Source organism: Ochotona curzoniae, unplaced genomic scaffold (genome assembly GCF_017591425.1).
Source record: "Ochotona curzoniae isolate NIBS_2020 unplaced genomic scaffold, NIBS_Ocur_1.0 contig_174, whole genome shotgun sequence".
NCBI classification, from domain to species: Eukaryota; Metazoa; Chordata; class Mammalia; order Lagomorpha; family Ochotonidae; genus Ochotona; species Ochotona curzoniae.
Genome location: NW_024465170.1, coordinates 5,721 through 20,028, shown reverse-complemented (window position 1 = coordinate 20,028; position 14,308 = coordinate 5,721). Strand labels below are relative to the sequence as shown.

Genomic DNA, 14,308 nt, shown 5'->3' with positions numbered 1-14,308 from the left:
TGTAAGAGCTTAGAATAACCGCTTGATTTTGCTTCTGTATATTGCTTTCTGCTGAGCAAGAGTAGAGCCATGTTGGAATAAATATAGAAAAGCTATTTCATGAAGGAAGTAAAAGTTTCAGTTTCCCAGACATGAACAAGGCAGCTGCAGGAAAAAAAAGAGATAAGGTAGCAAGGCCGGAGCAGGCAGCTGCAGGAATAAAAGAGATTCTAATCTTAAAGTAAAATGCCAGCTGTTATGCGAAGTTTGCGGTTTTGTCCTTTAAAAAGGTGCTTTAACCTGCTTGGGGCGCACAGAGTCCTGGATGCCTCCAGAGACTCTGTTGCCCATTCGCGAATGTTCAATAAAATCCTCATGCTTATTGCAGCCTCTGCGTTTGACTTGTTTTGCCAATGACGGTGTGACTCCCCTCCACGGGGTTGGACTCTCCCTGAGTCTAACATTTTGGTGCATTGGCCGGGAATGGAGCGACCGTCTTCAGCAAACAACTCTCGCAGAGGGAGGTAAGACCGATCGGAAAGTGTGTTTTTTGTTTTTGTGTTGTTCTGTACTGTCCTTGTCCCCCCCCAGTCTTTGAACGGTACCGGTTTGATCTTGTACGCCGGGGGACGCTCCGGTGCCTTGCAGACGGGGTGAAGATCATGTCACCCTCGTCTGGCCTTGTACGCCGGGGGACGCTCCGGTGCCTTGGAGACGGGGTGAAGATCACTTCACCCTCGTCTGGCTTTGTACGGTCGACCTTCTTGTATTTTGTATCGGGCCCTTAGGAAATCTTGCATCGCGCGAATCCTGTTTGTGTCATTTGTTTTGTAATTATTGTGTGTGGTCTTTTGTCTTTAATTATGGAACAGACTGTGACGATTCCCCTTAGTTTGACTCTTGACCATTGGACTGAAGATAAGGACAGGACTCACGACCTCTCCCTCCCGGTTAAGAAAAAATCTTGACAGACTTTCTGCTCTGCAGAAGGGCCCCGTTTTCAACCTGGGCTGGCCGAAAGGAGGCTCTTATCATCCAAACAGTTTAAAGGATTGTTTTTCCAACAGGTCCAAAAGGCCACCCTGATCAGCAGCCTTATCCTGGTTTGAAATCTGTCTCAGAATCCCCCCCATGGATCCGTCCCTGGTTTTCCCTTTGCCCGGCACAGGTACCAGCTGCGGCTGCCCAGAGGTCAGCAGATTGACCCAAGAAGACTTTGATAGGATCCTCCTCCTGTTTCATTCTCTCTGAGGGACTGGCTGTGGGAGTAGACAGGCCGGGAACCCCAGGCCTCCCTGTGCCCTCCTCGCCTCTGCCCTCCCAGCCAGCCCCATGCAAATCCCCACAGGCAGGCTCCGGGGGCTCCTGCTCCCAGCACGCCTAGAGTCTACAGATAACTTTTGTAACAAGCCAGATGATATTCAATGTGCTGTGTAAAAACTCTTGTTCATAGTATTTATAGTATTAATGACCTCTTGTAAGTTTCCTGGGGGCCACCCAGTAAAAGATTTAGTTTGTTCTGAGAGGGTCTACAACTGGTGATGCCGAAAGTGTCTTGCCTGCAGCCCTTGGGTCCTGGCTGCTGGTTCCTGTGTGTTTAGACCAAGCTTAGTCTGCATTGCTTTGCTATAAACCTGTCCTGCAGTGTGAAGAGTGGCTGGAGTTTAGGGCTGTAGAGACAAAACCATCGGGGCATCCCGACCAGTTACCGTATATCTTAGTATGGGAGGACCTCGTGGTTAATCCCCCGCCGTGGGCTCAACCTTTTCTCATCGCACCCTGTCCTCCTCCTCCTCCTTCTCCAGAATTGCCGGCGCCTTCAGCTCCGCCCCAACCCCAACCCTCTGCTCTTGTTTCCCTCTGTCCGCTGGAAGCTACTCGTCCTCGACCTAAGCCTGTCCTGCCTGATGATAGTCAGATGGACCTATTAATGACCTCTGAACTTCCTCCACCTTATCCCCAGGAGCATCAACCTGAAGGAGAACCCCCAAGAGGAAGACCGGGGGAGATGGGCTCTCCAGACACCACTGTAAATGAACAGCCTGAAGCCAGATCCCCAATCCATACCAGGTTGCGGCTACGCAGGGCTCAATTAAAGGAGGGAGAAAGAGGAGAAGGGCAATGGTCTTCACAATTGTACCCCTTGAGAATTGTAGGGGGGCAGGTCCAGTATTGGCCTTTCTCTGCCTCTGATTTGTATAATTGGAAAACTCATAACCCTCCTTTCTCCCAAGACCCCCAAGCATTAACAGGTCTCATCGAGTCCATCTTGTTGACGCACCAGCCGACTTGGGATGATTGTCAGCAGCTGTTACGGACTCTACTGACCACAGAAGAAGTCCAACGGGTGCTGATGGAGGCCAGAAAGAATGTCCTTCGGGCTGATGGGCAGCCCACCCAACTTCCAAACGAAATTGATGAAGTGTTCCCCTTGTCCGACCTAATTGGGACTTCAACACTCCAAATGGTAGGGAGCGTCTCCGTCTTTATCGCCAGACTCTGTTGGCAGGTCTCAAGGGTGCCGGAAGGCGACCCACTAATTTGGCTAAGGTAAGAGCAGTTCTACAGGGAGCTGGGGAGACTCCCGCGGGATTCTTAGAAAGACTAATGGAAGCATACCGCATGTATACACCGTTTGATCCGGCAAGTGAAGATAGGCAGGGGGAAGTGATTATGGCTTTCATAGGACAGTCGGCACCAGACATTCGAAATAAGTTACAAAGACTAGAAGGATTGCAGAATTATAGCTTGCAGGACTTAGTAAAAGAGGCAGATAAAATTTTCAATAAGAGAGAGACTCCGGGAGAGAGAGAAGAGAGACTAAGAAAGATGCAGGAAGAAAGAGAGGATAAGAGAGATAAGCGACGGAATAAAGAACTGAGCCGTATCTTGGCCACTGTAGTTCATAACAAGCAAATAACATCCCAGGGAACTGAGATAGGGAGACAGTTTAAGGAACAGGGAGGTGAGCGGCGAAACCGTTTAGGGAAAGATCAATGTGCTTACTGTAAAGAAAACGGCCATTGGGCAAAGGATTGTCCCAACAATCCTAGAAACAAGAAAAGGCAGACCTCAGTTTTGACTTTAGAAGACTAGGCCAGTCGGGGCCAGGAGCCTCCCCCTGAGCCCAGGCTAACTCTGTCTGTGGGAGGCAAGCCCACCACGTTTCTAGTAGACACCGGGGCTCAACATTCAGTTTTGACAACTACTGATGGACCTATGAGCCAGAAGACCTCGTGGGTACAGGGAGCCACAGGAGGACGCGCGTACCGGTGGACGACTGATCGGCGGGTCGACTTAGCTACAGACTGAGCCCGGCGAGCCAACCTTTATTTGCTTTTGAATGGAGAGATCCGGAACATGGAGTAAGTGGGCAACTGACTTGGACTCGATTGCCACAAGGCTACAAAAATTCCCCCACCATCTTTGATGAGGCCCTACATCAAGACTTGGTGGCATTCAGATTAAATAACCCCAATCTGACTCTCCTCCAATATGTAGATGATCTCTTGCTGGCAGCACCTACCAGAGAGGCCTGCCTAGAAGGGACAAGGGCCCTGTTACGTGAATTGGGAGCCCTAGGATATCGGGCATCTGCCAAGAAAGCCCAGATATGCAGAGAGGAGGTAACCTACCTAGGATATGTCATAAAGGGAGGAAAAAGATGGTTAACTGAAGCCAGGAAAGCTGCGGTGGCGTCTATACCAGTCCCAAGGAACTCCCGACAGGTACGTGAGTTTCTGGGAACGGCAGGATTCTGCCGGCTGTGGATACCTGGGTTTGCGGAGCTGGCCGCTCCCTTGTACATGTTAACGAAGGAAAAAAAAACTCCTTCATCTGGGGAAAAGAACAACAACGGGCTTTTGATTGCATTAAAGAGGCCCTCCTAACGGCACCGGCCCTGGGACTGCCTGATGTCACAAAACCATTCACACTGTATGTGGATAAGGCCAAAGGAATTGCAAAAGGAGTATTGACTCAGTCCCTAGGCCCTTGGAGACGACCGGTTGCCTACCTTTCAAAGAAACTAGATCCAGTGGCCTCAGGGTGGCCCCCTTGCCTGCGCATGGTAGCAGCTATTGCGACCCTGCTCAGGGACGCAAACAAACTAACCCTGGGACAGAAAGTCACAATAATAGCTCCACATGCTGTGGAGTCGGTTGTCCGCCAACCGCCAGACAGGTGGCTTTCAAACGCCCGCATGACTCACTACCAGGCTTTGCTCTTAGCTCCTGAACGCATTACTTTTGGACCAGTTGCTACGCTCAATCCCGCTTCCCTATTGCCGGAGCCGGGAACGGCCAAGGATGCCCCCCATGACTGCTCCCAGATTCTGGCCGAAGTTCATGGGACTCGTGAAGATCTAACTGACCAGCCTCTACCAGACGCGGAGGTAACCTGGTTCACAGATGGCAGCAGCTATGTCACCGAAGGAACTCGGCGGGCAGGAGCAGCAGTGGTGAGTAACAATGACTCCATAGTCTGGGCCAGTGCCCTAGAGCCAGGGACGTCGGCCCAGCGAGCTGAACTAATAGCCCTCACAAAGGCTCTAGAACTGGCGGCGGGAAAAGTAGCAAACATCTATACTGACAGTAGGTATGCTTTTGCTACGGCCCATGTGCACGGTGAGATTTATCGCAGAAGGGGCCTCTTAACTTCAGGAGGACGAGAAATAAAGAACAAGCAAGAGATAATAAACCTCTTAAGGGCACTATTCCTTCCAAAAAGACTGAGCATTATTCATTGTCCGGGCCACCAAAAAGGAACAGATCCAGTAGCTAGAGGAAATAGACTGGCAGACCAGACTGCAAAAACTGTTGCCACTGAGCCAATCTCAGCCCTACCCCTGGAAATAAACTCAAAAATGGGACCCGAAGAGACCAGGCAAAACACAGATGACATAGTCTGCAACTGGGGAGTTCCATTTAAATATACTGATAATGACAGAGCTCTCATTAAAAAACTCGAAGGGGAGTGGGATGCTAAGTGCAAAGCATGGAGAAAAGGAGACAAGGTCATCCTGCCCTATCGCATAGCTACTGAAATCATTGAACACCTCCACCGCCTCACTCATTTGAGCCGGAGAAAAATGCACGCTCTACTTGCAAATGAGAAATGCCCGTTTATAACTCCTGACCTGCAGTTTCTTACTCAAATTACAGTGGACCAATGCAAGCCTTGTGCCCAGGTAAACGCAGGGCGACTAAAACTCCCCCAAGGAGCCCGTGCCCGAGGACACCGACCGGGAATACAATGGGAAATAGACTTTACTGAAGTAAAACCGGGACTGTATGGTTATAAATATCTCTTAGTTTTTGTAGACACCTTTTCAGGCTGGGTAGAAGCCTACCCCACGAAGAATGAAACGGCCACGACAGTCGTTAAAAAACTCCTTGAAGAAATTTTTCCCCGGTACGGATTGCCGCAAGTATTAGGGTCAGATAACGGTCCCGCTTTCGCCTCCCAGGTAAGTCAGGGGGTGGCCAAGAGTTTGGGGATTCATTGGAAACTACATTGTGCTTATCGACCCCAGAGTTCAGGCCAGGTAGAAAGAATGAATAGAACTCTAAAAGAGACCTTGACTAAATTAGCCCTAGAGACTGGCGGAAAAGACTGGGTACGGCTCCTCCCTATGGCCCTTTTTCGAGTGCGCAACACTCCTGCATATCATGGGCTGACTCCCTTTGAAATATTATATGGGAGCCCACCACCGGCATCCTCTTTCTGTGATTTTGATCCTACCATGTTCCCCCATCCACCCTCGTTACAGGCGCATCTCCAGGCTCTCAGAGCAGTGAGAGAGTACATCTGGAAACCGCTTGCAGAGGCCTACAAGGACAAAGACATTCCACCGTGCCCTCACCCGTTCAAGGAAGGAGACCAGGTGTATGTCCGGAGACACCAGGCAAAAACCTTAGAACCACGGTGGAAAGGACCCTTTACTGTCCTACTGACTACTCCAACCGCCCTGAAAGTCGACGGAATTGCCGCCTGGGTACATGCCTCCCACGTGAAACACGCCAAGGATCAGCCAGCAACAGGGACTACAGGGACTGACCAGGAACCAGAATGGAAACTTCAACGAACCCCAAATCCTCTAAAGATAAGACTGACTCGTGCTTAAAAATGTACTTTTTGACTTTGCTATCTCTTCCATGTTCATTGTCAGATTATAACCCACATACCCCCCATAAAATTACCTGGAAAATCAGTAGTTTGAAATAGGAACAGTCATAAATAGCACTCAAGTCATTGGACCGGTTGATGTTACCTTTCCCAAGTTATATTTTGATCTATGTGACCTAGTTGGAGGAGCATGGGAGACTCCCGGTCTCCCTTATTCAGGAACTAGTAGTCGGAACGCGTATGGCTGTGAGAATGTACTGGGACGGTTACACACCAGAGCCAGACCCTTTTACGTTTGTCCGGGGAGTGACCGTAGCAAAGCCAAAATCAAGCAGTGTAGGGGGGCCGAAGAAGGATACTGTGCTAGTTGGGGTTGTGAAACTACCGGGACAGTGTATTGGCTCACTGAATCAACTGACCTCATCTCAGTCAAGAGGGAAAATATTCCAGGATATTCAGGGACAGGGCCCTGGATTTGCGGCCAGGGTCACTGGAAACAAAACTGCGGACCATGCTTTGATAGTGTAACTAGAAGAACGGGGAGCACCCCAGGTGGCAGATGCAATCCTTTAGTTATTTCTTTCACCTCGGCCGGAGAAAAAGCTGACTGGACTAAGACGAGAGTATGGGGATTGCGGCTCTACAGAGAAGGGTGGGACGCATTTACTCTGTTCACTATCTCCCGCCAAATAGAGCCCTTAGCCACCCAGTCTATTGGCCCAAATCATGTCCTGCCTGCCTTCCGCGGGCCGTCAGGACAACAGCCTCAACATCCTATAAGGCCATTTTTCAACCACACAATAACTCCACAAACTAGCACGCCGGCCTCCCCCACTATAGTGCCGAAAAGCACGGGAGAAAGACTCATAAATCTAGTTAAAGGAGCCTTTCTAGCCCTTAACTCTTCAGATCCCGAAAGAGCCAGGGACTGCTGGCTATGCCTCAACCCCAGTCCACCTTATTATGAAGGAATAGCCACAATAGCAAACTTAACAAACTCCAGTAGCCCATCTCCAGTCTGCAGCACCATGGGGCACGAACTGACACTTACTGATGTCAGTGGGACAGGTCTATGTATAGAAAAAAATTCAATAAAATCTAGACTATGTAACCAGAGTTTAAATGTCCCCATAGGAAATTATTATCTGACACCACCTAATGGAATCTATTGGGCATGCAACACTGGTCTGACCCCTTGTATCTCGGCACAGGTTCTTAACGTCACCAAAGACTTCTGTGTGCTTGTTCAATTGTGGCCAAGAATAACGTACCTTCTGTCTGAGACTGTTCTAGCTGCCTATGAACATCCAGGGAGGGCCAAGCGAGAGCCTGTCTCTATTACTCTAGCCGTGTTACTAGGTACAGGAGGAATAGCCGCTGGCATAACCACCGGAGCAACTGCTCTGTCGAGAACAGACTATTACCAAGGACTACACCAGGCTATGAATGAAGACCTACAGGCCTTAGAACAGTCAGTCAGAGGACTAAAAGAGTCTCTTACCTCTCTGTCTGAAGTAGTGTTGCAAAACAGGAGAGGACTAGATTTGCTATTGTTAAAAGAAGGAGGATTGTGTGCCGCCTTAAAGGAAGAGTGTTGTTTCTATGCTGACCAAACTGGAAGTGTGACTGAGACTTTAGATTGACTCAGAGACAGATTAAATAAAAGACAGAAAGAATTGTCAGCCCAAAAAGCATGGTTTGAAAACATGTTCTCTCAATCACCCTGGCTAACCACTCTCATCTCTGCTATAACAGGACCTTTAATATTGTTATTACTCCTTTTAACTATAGGACCTTGCATTATTAATCGTTTATTACAGTTCATAAAAAAAAGATTGTCAATAATTCAAGCCTTTGTATTAACCAGCCAATATCAGCCTGTACAAGAAAATGCCTGCTAATGCTTATATTTTAAGATAAAAATATGTCCTAAAAGAAAAGGGGGGAATGTAAGAGCTTAGAATAACCGCTTGATTTTGCTTCTGTATATTGCTTTCTGCTGAGCAAGAGTAGAGCCATGTTGGAATAAATATAGAAAAGCTATTTCATGAAGGAAGTAAAAGTTTCAGTTTCCCAGACATGAACAAGGCAGCTGCAGGAATAAAAGAGATAAGGTAGCAAGGCCGGAGCAGGCAGCTGCAGAAAAAAAGAGATAAGGTAGCAAGGCCGGAGCAGGCAGCTGCAGGAATAAAAGAGATTCTAATCTTAAAGTAAAATGCCAGCTGTTATGCGAAGTTTGCGGTTTTGTCCTTTAAAAAGGTGCTTTAACCTGCTTGGGGCGCACAGAGTCCTGGATGCCTCCAGAGACTCTGTTGCCCATTCGCGAATGTTCAATAAAATCCTCATGCTTATTGCAGCCTCTGCGTTTGACTTGTTTTGCCAATGACGGTGTGACTCCCCTCCACGGGGTTGGACTCTCCCTGAGTCTAACAGTTTAGGACTACACTTCTCAAATTTGGGGTGTACCTTATGTTATACAAAGTGTGTATGCATTTCTCCTACTGGTTATTGTTATTGCAAACCAATGCTGCATTATATGAGGGGATGGAAGTAGGTTCATTCTTTTACCTGCATTTTCCCCCCTTAACCTATGAAATTTCTTTATGACAATTTACATGTTAAATACTAAAACATGCAAAAATATTTTATTGTAAAGGAGTCACTGAGGTGCATTGAAAGGCTTCGCCACCTGATCCTTATATACTATAACTCCGATTTAATTGATATGGTTAAACAAATGATCAGATTTGCTTTTGTAAATAACTCCATTGATTTTGGAGTACGTGCTGGTTTGATATTCTATTCCTTTTCAGTTTTAGTTAGTTTTCTTAAGATTTCTTAAGAAATTTCCTTAAGTTTTCTTAAGATTTATTTTTTTAATCTTCAAGTGAGGCTACTTGGTGAACTAAAAAATGACATGTTTTTTTGTCATTAGATGATATTCATGATTGTTCTCTAGATGCATTACCTCAGTCTGTTACTCCAGAGTCATACTCGGCTTCTGTGGTTGAAGCCAGTGCAGATAATATTAGCAGAGGCATGTGAGAAATTTTCTCATGCTTTCACAGAGACAATGAAAACTTTCTAAATTTCTATGGGCTCAATTTCATCAAAATAACAGTGCCCGATAACCATAAAATGAGCAATTTACTAACACACAACTCAAAATTCTTCTAAAAAATATTTATTTATTTTTATCGGAAAGGCAAATGTACAGAGAGAAGGAGAGTCAGGGCAAGATCTTCCATCCTCTGGATCACTCCCCAGGTGGCTATAATGGCTGGAGCTGAGCCAATCTTGAGCCAGGAGCCACAAGCCAGGACCTGCTTCTGGGACTCCTATGTGAGTGCAGAGTCCTAAGGCTTTAGGCCATCCTCCTCTGCTTTCCCAGGCTACATATAGGGAGCTGGATGAGAAGAGGAGTAACTGGGATACAAACCAGCACACATATGGGATCTCAGTGCTTGAAAAATGATTATTCAAACAAGTTTTGTGCCGGCCCGCAACTCAACCTGAATTGGTAACATGTCTCAGTTGTGAAAAAGTTTCCTTGAACATTTAGCAGCATAGTAAAGCCTTCTGCATAAAACAAAACCAGCTGATTTTCTGTAAAGGTAGTAAGGTTGAGATCATTATGCATTACGAGAGTTTTTAACCAAGGAGCAGACAGCTGAAGGCCAAACACTATGCCCTATTTTCGGATACAACATGGATGAGTTGAAATTTTATTTTATTGTTAACTGCTAAGAGTTAAAACAACATGACCAGAAATAATTAAGTACATTGTGTGTTTCTTTTTATGTCAAGAAAATAATGGTAGCAGGGAGCATGGATTATCAAGTCTTGTCACCTTGGAATGCTGGCATTCCATGTAAGCATTGGTTCACATGCCAGATGCTTCAATTCCAATTCATTTCCCTGCTGTTGTGCCTGGGAAGGAAATGGAAAATAATTCCAATCACTTGGACCCCTGTTTCCCACGTGGGAGGCCTGAGCACAATTCCAAGTCTGTGGCTTTGGTTTGCACCAAAGAATGGAAGATCTCTCCCTCACTCTCTTTCTCTCTCTGTAACTCCACCTTTCAAGTAAATAAATGAAGCTTAAAAAGAAAAACCTAGTAGACTCAAATTTAATCATTTCAGAGATTTCATTAAGTGCAAATGATATAAGTGCCCTCAAATGAAAAGCCAGATGTGGTTATAATCCTTTCAAAAAGATGATCATAAACTGTTTGCAAAGAGTTCTTTTTTTTTTTTAAGATTTATTTTTATTATTTTTTGATTGGAAAGGCGGATATACAGAGAGGAGAGACAGAGAGGAAGATCTTCCGTCCGATGATTCACTCCCCAAGTGAGCGCAACGGGCCGATGCTATGCCGATCCGAAGCCAGGAGCCTCTTCCGGGTCTCCCAATCGGGTGCAGGGTCCCAAAGCCCTGGGCCGTCCTCGACTGCCTTTCCGGGCCACAAGCAGGGAGCTGGAAGGGAAGCGTGGCTGCCGGGATTAGAACCGGCGCCCATATGGGATCCCGGGCGTGCAAGGCGAGGACCTTTAACCACTTGCGCCACCGCGCCGGGCCCTTGCAAAGAGTTCTTGAAAGACAAATAAAGTGATCAATTGAAAGGTTAGAAAACATGTCACTACTGATAAAAAAAGTGTAGATTTCAGAATAGGCAATATTTTAAAATGAAAAAATGACCAGTCAGGAGCATATATTTTATAAAGTATATTATATATTCTATTTATAAAGTATATTATAAATATAAATGCTTCAACCACTGGTATATTATTCTTAGGTGCACCAAGAAAATGCCACAAGGACAACATTCTGTGCTGTCTCAATAATCTTAAGAAATTTCAAAACCTGCAAGGTAAGATTACCAAATCACACAAAAATTTAATTTCAGCTCAATGGGTAGAATGTAAAAATTTGTACACCCAACAGAAATCTAAGTAGCTAAAGATTCAAACAAAAATCAAAGTAAAGTGCTGCAAACATTTTAGACTAAATGAAAATATACTATATCAGACCTTATGGAATCCCATCAAAAGTAAGCATGCAGGGGAGAAGTTACAGCATTTACAAATGGTAACAACAATATTGGAAAAGAGAGATATCAAATCTATGACCTCTAATACCACACTAAGAAACTAAAATAGGAATGGGCATTAACACAGCAGTTAAGATGCAGTGTAGGATGCCTACCTTGCATAGCTGAGTGAGTGCCTAGTTCACATCCTTGTGGCTATAATCCAGATGCAGCTTCATGCTAATGTAAATTATGGGAGAGCTTGGATTGGCCCAACCCCAGGGTTTCATGTGCACCTGGTGAGTAAACCAGCAGTCAGGATCTCTCTCTCTGTGTCTGCCTGACTACTGTAAAATGAAATGAAACTGTAGGACAGGAGAGGAGTTAGTGGGAGGTTTCACTATGCTTCTCTAAGTTTATTGTGAAACATATGGATGTATTCAGTTTATATAAATTAATTAAAAACTGATGTGAACTGTGAAACAACAATGCACAAATACTTCCTGCAGCATGAAACTAATTTTACTTTTGCATAAAATAATTCTCCATGTTGTTTCTCTTTAGAGGGTATCCTCGTACACGAGGAATAGATAGAGGTTCTTTAGTCTTCCTCCAAAACACGGGCTCCCTGTTTTATTCAGATCAATATAATTATCTTTTTGGAATTATATTTATGATACAGAAAACAGATTCGCTGCATTTGACGTCGGAAGCCGCCCGCGTCTGTGATATCTGTGACGTCATCTCCGTCTGTGACGCCCCGGAAGCGACCACCTGTGTGGGAGCGCTCCCCGAGGTCTTCCGGGACCTGGGCGCCCGTTTTCAGCGATAATGTGTTAATAGAAGGCTGGCTAGCTGTATGTGGAGGGCAGGCGTCTGTTTTGAAGCCCAGCAGATGCAGGACTTCCAACATCAGGTAAGCAGGTTTTCACCTTCGACTCAAGCGCACCGAACAGTCCCCAGCTCCTGGCCGCCTGGAGAGGGACACCCCGAGGTGTAGGGGGAGGCTTCCCCCTTGGATAGGGTGCTCACCCCCTCCCAGGAGTGACAGAATCCCTAGGGAAGGCTTGGAGTGAGGCTGAGACTCCCCACCAAGGAGGAGTCAGGCACTCCCTCAAGAAGGCTTGGGGTGAGAGTCCCCCTCAGGAAGGGGCAAGGCGGAGTGAGGTGTCCCCCTCAGGGTTCAGGGTGAGGCTTCCCCTTGGGGGAATCAGGGACTCCCTCAGGGTGCAGGGTGAGGCTTCCCCTCTGGGACAGTTGGTCTCTGACCTGATGAGCCATCGCTTGCCTAGAGGGTTCCCCCTTGAGAGATGGCTCAGCTCCTACCTGGGGTATGCTTTTCTCTCAGTGATGACTCTGCTGTCCCTGGTGGAAAATTTGGAGAGTGTTGTGGGCGTTTCCTGACTCATCCTGTGCTGTTTTGTGTCCCCACTGAAGGACTTGACTTGCTGTCAGGTTAAGGCGTGAAGGGTGGCAGTGGTGATGCACCTGGCTGGTGGATAGTGCTAGAGCCCAGCTCCTGGGGCGGCTAGGAGGGCAAGGGGGGCAATTACCTTGTCTTATAGTCTTCTTAAACCTTTCTGTAACTCTCTGAAGAGGCTAATCCATTTATGTCAAAATCTGCAAACCATGGATTTTGCTTTGTTGTTGGATCATCGCTGTTAATATGTGTATTTATTAGTTTTCTGTGTATTCTTTAAGGCCAAGGAGCTGAGAATATATGTTTTTCAGCAAATTTGGAAAAACTCATTATTTATTCAAATGTTTCACTGCTGTCCTTTGCTGGACACTCCAGATACACTTAGATTGCTTGATGTATAAACAAAACCTCCTATTCCGTTCATTGTTTTAGTGTCTTTCTGTGTTTCAGTTTGGACAGTACATTATCCTGTGCCCACGTGCAGTTCATTCTGTGCTGTTTGATTTGTTAATCTCACATGATGATGTTTAATATCAACTTTTATAATTACTTTATATATATATTGTTGATATGATTTAGAAGGATTCGGGTTTAGGGAAAATTGAGTGAACTCATTGTTTCCAAGTTTGCTGTTTCTTCTTTAGGGGAAGGGGCGAGAGAGGAAAGCCACATGCACCTTTCCAAATGGCCCAGTACCCAGGGATGAGGAACTGCCACCTTGTATCAACTCAGGGTCCAGATGTGTGCATGTTGCAAGGGTTCTGCCCAAGTGGTTTGGATAGTTCTGAAATGCTGTTGATTTCATCAGTCCAAGGATGATGCCACCCTGCCAATATTCATTGCTGACATGGTCAGCCTTGAGTCTCCGTTCACTGCTGTCATTGTTTAGGGTTCAAAGTTCTTCTGCACTGACACCAAATAAGCTGCCAATTCTCCTTTTACATCAGGAGAGTCGGTGTCCACTGCTCCACCTTTTTCACTAAGTTCTTGCAGGTGGGCCAAAGGATCTGGGCCAGGCTACCCAAGCCCTGCTGGATCCCCCAACCCTTGGGATCACCAACCCCAAATCCACCTAGTAGGTAGACCCCAGGACCCAAGCCATGTGTAGATTTTGTAATTCATACATCTGGGTCTACATTTGTGTTCCTTTTAATGGTTTTCACAATCTTTAGTCTTGTATAACTTGAGTGTGATCTGCACATGAGGTTGCCTTGGATGTACCCTGTCGTGTTCCAAGACCTGGCCATTTTTCCATAGGAATCGTGCTGTAAAGGGCATGCACTTTTGGGATTATGTGGAAAAGATGAGGATGAAGGGTTGGCATTGTGGCTTGCAGGTAAAGCTGTTACCTATGTCACCTTATTCTGTATGGGTGCCCAGGTGAGTCCTAGTTGTTCCATTTCCAGTCCAGCTCTCTATGAATATTCCCCGAGAAAGCAGCAGAAGACAGTCTGAGTGGCTGGTCACCCATGTGGGAGACCGAGCTGAAGTGCCTGGCTTTAACCCCACCCAGCCTTACTCAGTATAACCATTTGCAGTGTGATCAAGCAGATAGACCATTCATTCTCTCTCTTTCTCTTTCTCTGTCTCCCTCTCTCTCTCTCCCTCCCTGTCCCCTTTCTCCTCCCTCAACTGTGCCTTTCAAATAAGCAGAATTTTAATCAGAATTAAAAGTACACTCTTGCACTGTTGACACTGCCTTTTCCCCAATAGCCCCATTCACATTTCATTTTTCCTGAGGGTTTTCTCAACAC

General features: G+C 46.3%; 1 protein-coding gene across 1 annotated transcript; it reads left to right on the top strand.

Moving 5' to 3' along the window:
* Positions 1 to 570: 570 nt before the first annotated feature.
* Positions 571 to 6,205, top strand: LOC121148649 (the record flags this gene model as incomplete). The annotated part of the gene is given in 6 exon segments (XM_040968856.1): positions 571 to 745; positions 1,148 to 1,170; positions 2,214 to 2,446; positions 3,270 to 3,800; positions 3,803 to 5,446; positions 5,750 to 6,205. Coding segments are annotated over 6 exon segments (2,960 nt in total), but the record flags the coding sequence as incomplete, so codon positions are not given.
* Between the last annotated feature and the right edge of the window lie 8,103 nt (positions 6,206 to 14,308).